This window comes from Haliotis rufescens, unplaced genomic scaffold (assembly GCF_023055435.1).
Source record: "Haliotis rufescens isolate VD_foot unplaced genomic scaffold, xgHalRufe1.0.p SCAF_21, whole genome shotgun sequence".
NCBI lineage: Eukaryota > Metazoa > Mollusca > Gastropoda > Lepetellida > Haliotidae > Haliotis > Haliotis rufescens.
In genome coordinates this window covers 13831671-13838509 of record NW_025963902.1, presented here as the reverse complement: position 1 = coordinate 13838509, position 6839 = coordinate 13831671, and the positions used below count along the sequence as shown (strand labels likewise).

The following is a 6839-nucleotide window of genomic DNA, read 5'->3' as shown; positions in this document are numbered from 1 at the left end:
AGATGTAATTTGGAAACATTTCTTGCCTTTTTCACGAAACTAACTAACTTACACGAAATGACGGCGGGTTTTTTGTTTTTTTTGTTTTTTGAGGGTGTGTGTATGTGTGTTTTTGGTGTGTGTGTTTTTGGTGTGTGTGTGTGTGCCTGTGTGTGTGTGCCTCTGTGTGTGTGTGTGTGTGTGTGTGTGTGTGTGTGTGTGTGTGTGTGTGTGTGTGTGTGTGTGTGTGTGTGTGTGTGTGTGTGTGTGCCTGTGTGTTAGTCCAGACTATTTCTGGTATTTTAGTGCTAGCCCACTGAGATAGCATACTGCAATCGATTTGTATCCCTGTCGCACTCCAGACAGAGTAACAAGAAGTACCATCTTTGATTGAACGTCTTTTGGTATGAAGCGGTCATGGATCGAACCCCCTGACCTTTCCCTTACTGGGCAGACGCTCTATCTACTCACAGGACCATACAAATAATAATAATAATAAAAATAAATAATAATAATAATAATAATAATAACAACAACAACAACAATAATGATAATGATGATGATGATGATTATGATGATGATAATAATAATGATAATAATAAGCAAATTCGCAAAAGAACTCGTAGACGAGGCGTAGTCTGATGGTTTGTTTGTTATTATTATTAGTTACATGGTCCCGTGATCTACTGCACGGAAGCAGTAGCTAAATGTGAGCTTTTAATATTTAACAAATCGTTGTAGGGCAAAGAAAAACGATGCCTGAAGGTTTCTGGGGAAAATATTTGGTGTGAAGGCTTTATAATTATGAGTTTGACATTATTTTCTGTTGCGATTTCCATTTTTGAATGCTTTGTGTTTTAAAAAGCATGTTATTATATATATGCGCAGATGTTTGGGAGAAGAGGTTTTGAAAAATGCAATGGAACGGAAATTATAGACGAATAATTGAGAACTTGTTATTTTCCTATTGCCCTTCTTTGAATTTGTATTTTCTTCCTTACAACGGATGGCGAATCTGGCGATTATGATGAAAAAACCCAACAACGTATGCAAACGTTGTCGTAGTAGTCCAGGGGAAGTAACTCGATGTCAAGACGGGCACCTGTCCCTTGATAATGACCTTCACCTTTGACAGCTGAACCTCGCGCGGCCCGAGATTTCAGTGTAAACTTCAAACATGGCGGGACCCATTGCAGAGCGTGACAAATGATTTTGTAGAAAATACACAAACCGAAAATATTTTCGGAAAGTTTCATGTGCAAGAATGCGTTTGCTGAAGCCAAACTGGGTATCCCACGAGGGTAAATATGCATATATGTATTATCTATAGTTCAATGAAATGTCTTTTTTGAGGAATTTCGAAATTGTCAAATTTATGCAAATTGAGCGTAATTGCACAATGCGTAACACTGACAAAGAAACGCAGATGGTTATGACAACATTGTTACCAGACCAAATAAACCTGGCCACAACAGATTACGCATGGAACAAATGTTACATTATTATTTTTATTGTTGACTATGTAGAAATGTTGTGTTGACATTGAAATATTATGTTTTGAATAAGATTTTCTAAAATCACAAATATGTTGTTTAGGAGATGACATTAGTAATAATAGATTTAGACACCCAAACATTAAACCTTATATCCCAAGATTAACCTTATCACAGATCGATTTGTTCCTCAATCGTTTTGTACCTATACATAGCCCAGAAATGATCCATGGTCACATTAGTGATCAACATCGCATTTGATGGTTAGTATTCTGCTATTCAGGTTAATTATTTATGTCAGAAAAGACCTGCTGATCTGTATTGCAAACCTTTGCATTATACAAGTAATTTGTGTCCAGAACCCATACATGTTATTTGTCTCAAAGCATCCTATTTTCGAGTCGCGCCTCTTTTTCAGCCCTGCTGTAGAAGTTGTTTTTGTTGATTCTGAATGTATTCCAGCTGAAACTGCATGGGTTTATGGCAACGTTGCTGTTGGTTTTAGAACAGGGACCTATATAACCGCATTATACAAGTCCAGCTTTAGAAGGAACGATGCCATTATTTTACATCTTTTGTAAAACTGCTCATTTGAAATTTGGGATCGTTGTATTATTCCTGTTCATGTTAAGTTTTCTGGGAAAGTTGTAATGAGAATCGGCACATGATCAGACACAGTATTTGTATTGAAGGGGAGGTGGGGTAGCTTTGTGGTTGAAGTGTTTGTTCGTCATGCCCAAGACCCGGGTCTGATTACCCACATGGTACAACGTGTGAAGCTCATTTCTGGTGTCCCCTTCCTTGATATTGCTGGAATATTGCTGAGAGCAGCGTAAAACCATACCCACTCCCTTACTCACTCACATAATATTGAAAGTTTATGATAGAAACAGTGTAAGTATGTATACAGGATTCAATTGTTTTAAGCCAACACCAACAGATGAAATCTTCATATCATGTAATGATGTAAACTATCTTCTTATATATTTATGGCACACACCAAAAAATCGTAAGTTAATGTTTTACCGTGTTAAAAAAAATATTATGTTTTGATTGATGCCAAAATTCTAATTTTAATTTTGGTTGGAAAAGTATGTCAGATAACATTTATTAAACAACCCGTTTCACAAAGTATCTAACAAATGGTGCTTGAAAACATCTCATGTTGTAATCTCATTCAAAACATTTTGATAAATGTTCTCACAACATGTCGACCGCGTCCGTGGTCTAGTGGTAGAGCGTCCGCCCGGAGAGCGGAAGGTCCGGGGTTAGATCCCTGACCACGTCATACCAAAAGACGTTAAAAGATGGTACTTGTTGTTACCCTGTCTGGCGCTTGGCATTAAGGGTCTAAAACAAGGACTGGTCGGCTCGGAGTCAGTATACTGTGTCTGAGTGGGGTATTCATGTTAAACTGCGGCATGGTATCTCAGTGAGCTAGCACTATAAATCGGCATCAGTCCGGACTAGTACAAGCAGCCACACACACACGTGCATGCACGTCGCTATATAAGTGCAATAATCTTGGACGCGACGTTAAACCCCATTTCACCTCACCTCACAACATGTCATAATCGTGCCAATACTGTCATCTTAACACTGCTTACAATGCAGTCATGTAAAACAAAGTATCAATGCTGTTTTCTCTTTCTTGGTCCTGTTATCAGTGATATAAAAAAGTCAAATTTACATTGCTAAACATAGGTCCTCATGGTAATAACCTGAAATCAGAAGTTGTAATACCAATTGGGGAATGGTTACATTATTGAACTTTGACAATACTTAGACAAGTCCCTGGTCCTGTATAACATGACATGTTTTTTTCATTCCAGGCAAACCAATTTTCTCAATTGACATTCACCCAGATGGCTCAAGATTTGCAACGGGAGGTCAGAGTAAGTGGAATCTTAAATATGTTTGCCAAATATTTCTCTTGTTTAGTTGGGGTTGTTGGGTGGCTTAGTGGTTGAAATGTTTGCTCGTCACGCCGAAGGTCCGAGGTTGATTCCCCACATTCCTGAAACCAATTTCTAGTTTCCACCGCTGCTATGCAGCTGGAATATTGCTAAAAGCCACATAAGATCCAACTCACTCTTGTTCAGTCATATTAATTCCTCTTTTTCAAAATTATTTTTTGTTTACAAATATAGATATTTTTCTGCAAAACCAAAAGGATGTGGTTATAACTGTTATATAACCTGTTATTAACAGGTGCATAAATACAATTATGATGCAGGTAATGTGTGATATTACAGGTGAGGATGCAGGCAGTGTGGTGTGTGATATTACAGGTGATGATGTAGACAGTGTGGTGTGTGATTTTACAGGTGATGTAGACAATGTGGTGTGTGATATTACAGGTGATGATGCTGGTAATGTGTGTGATATTACAGGTGATGATGCAGGCAATGTGGTGTGTGATATCACAGGTGATGATGTAGACAATGTGGTGTGTGATATTACAGGTGATGATGTAGGCAATGTGGTGTGTGATATTACAGGTGATGATGCAGGCAATGTGGTGTGCGATATTACAGGTGATGATGTAGGCAATGTGGTGTGTGATATTACAGGTGATGATGCAGGCAATGTGGTGTGTGATATTACAGGTGATGATGCAGACAATGTGGTGTGTGATATTACAGGTGATGATGCTAGTAATGTGTGTGATATTACAGGTGATGATGCAGGCAATGTGGTGTGTGATATTACAGGTGATGATGTAGACAATGTGGTGTGTGATATTACAGGTGATGATGTAGACAATGTGGTGTGTGATATTACAGGTGATGATGCAGGCAATGTGGTGTGCGATATTACAGGTGATGATGTAGGCAATGTGGTGTGTGATATTACAGGTGATGATGCAGGCAATGTGGTGTGTGATATTACAGGTGATGATGCAGGCAATGTGGTGTGTGATATTACAGGTGATGTAGACAATGTGGTGTGTGATATTACAGGTGATGATGCTGGTAATGTGTGTGATATTACAGGTGATGATGCAGGCAATGTGGTGTGTGATATTACAGGTGATGATGTAGACAACGTGGTGTGTGATATTACAGGTGATGATGTAGGCAATGTGGTGTGTGATATTACAGGTGATGATGCAGGCAATGTGGTGTGTGATATTACAGGTGATGATGTAGGCAATGTGGTGTGTGATATTACAGGTGATGATGTAGGCAATGTGGTGTGTGATATTACAGGTGATGATGTAGGCAATGTGGTGTGTGATATTACAGGTGATGATGTAAGCAATGTGGTGTGTGAAATTACAGGTGATGTAGACAATGTGGTGTGTGATATTACAGGTGATAATGCTGGTAAAGTGGTGTGTGATATTAAAGGGGATGATGCAGGTAATGTGTGTGATATTACAGGTGATGATGCAGGCAATGTGGTGTGTGATATTACAGGTGATGATGTAGACAATGTGGTGTGTGATATTACATGTGATGCAGGCAATGTGGTGTGTGATATTACAGGTGATGATGTAGACAATGTGGTGTGTGATATTACAGGTGATGTAGACAATGTGGTGTGTGATATTACAGGTGATGATGCTGGTAATGTGTGTGATATTACAGGTGATGATGCAGGCAATGTGGTGTGTGATATTACAGGTGATGATGCAGGCAATGTGGTGTGTGATATTACAGGTGATGATGTAGGCAATGTGGTGTGTGATATTACAGGTGATGATGCTGGTAATGTGTGTGATATTACAGGTGATGATGCAGGCAATGTGGTGTGTGATATTACAGGTGATGATGCAGGCAATGTGGTGTGTGATATTACAGGTGATGATGCAGGCAATGTGGTGTGTGATATTACAGGTGATGTAGACAATGTGGTGTGTGAAATTACAGGTGATGATGCTGGTAATGTGGTGTGTGATATTACAGGTGATGATGCAGGCAATGTGGTGTGTGATATTACAGGTGATGATGTAGACAATGTGGTGTGTGATATTACATGTGATGCAGGCAATGTGGTGTGTGATATTACAGGTGATGATGTAGACAATGTGGTGTGTGATATTACATGTGATGCAGGCAATGTGGTGTGTGATATTACAGGTGATGATGTAGACAATGTGGTGTGTGATATTACAGGTGATGTAGACAATGTGGTGTGTGATATTACAGGTGATGATGCAGGCAATGTGGTGTGTGATATTACAGGTGATGATGCAGACAATGTGGTGTGTGATATTACAGGTGATGATGTAGGCAATGTGGTGTGTGATATTACAGGTGATGATGCAGGCAATGTGGTGTGTGATATTACAGGTGATGATGTAGGCAATGTGGTGTGTGATATTACAGGTGATGATGCAGGCAATGTGGTGTGTGATATTACAGGTGATGATGTAGGCAATGTGGTGTGTGATATTACAGGTGATGATGCAGGCAATGTGGTGTGTGATATTACAGGTGATGATGTAGGCAATGTGGTGTGTGATATTACAGGTGATGATGCAGGCAATGTGGTGTGTGATATTACAGGTGATGATGCAGGCAATGTGGTGTGTGATATTACAGGTGATGATGCAGGCAATGTGGTCATCTGGAACATGGGCCCGGTCCAGGACGAAGAGGTGGAGAAGGATGAGAATGTCCCAAAAGTACTGTGTCAGATGGACGACCATTTAGGTAGGGTTCTTGAATGTTTCCATTAGTTCAATCAATGTAACATTTCCTCTCAATGTAGCTCTGAAAGTAAAGTGAAAATTGTCATCTTTAGAACGGATTTTTGGGTTCATGAGTGTTTATCTGAAATTGTACAAAAAGAATAGTGAGAACATTTACTTTGTGTTTTCCCTACAGTAGAACATAGTTATAAAGCCTTATTATGCCCATTATCAAGTACTTATAAAATTATAATAGGCCTTATAATTATGATAATGCGGGTTATGAAGTATTTAAGAATAGAAAGGCCTTATGACGCAGGTTATGAAGTATTTAAGAACAAAAAGGCCTTATGAAGCAGGTTATGAAGCATTTAAGAATAGAAAGGCCTTTTAATGCAGGTTATCAAGTATTTAAGGATAGAAAGGCCTTATAATGCAGGTTAAGTATTTAAGAACAAAAGGCCTTATGACAGGTTATCAAGTATTTAAGAATAGAAAGGCCTTATGATACAGGTTATGGAGTATTTAAGAATAGAAAGGCCTTATGTCACAGGTTACAAACTATTTAAGAATAGAAAGGCCTTTTAATGCAGTTTATCAAGTATTCAAGGACAGAAAGGTCTTTTAATGCATGTTTCAAGTATTTAAGAATAGAAAGGCCTTATGATACAGGTTACAGTGCTCATACCTATGATGTTGTCCACATATTGTCTTGGAAGTAACGTGAC

The 6839-nt window shown here is 38.8% G+C and overlaps 1 protein-coding gene across 2 annotated transcripts in view; it reads left to right on the top strand.

Annotated features, from left to right (window-relative positions):
• The first annotated feature begins 1119 nt into the window (after positions 1-1119).
• LOC124153017 (protein HIRA-like) overlaps positions 1120-6839 on the top strand; it is a 45661-nt gene continuing 39941 nt past the window's right edge. For both annotated transcript variants that reach the window (XM_048401276.1, XM_048401275.1), the window contains exons 1-3: positions 1120-1280; positions 3305-3367; positions 6023-6133. In XM_048401276.1, the coding sequence (XP_048257233.1) occupies positions 1244-1280; positions 3305-3367; positions 6023-6133 (211 nt within the window). In that variant the 5' untranslated portion in view covers positions 1120-1243. The remainder of the gene's footprint in view (positions 1281-3304; positions 3368-6022; positions 6134-6839) is intronic.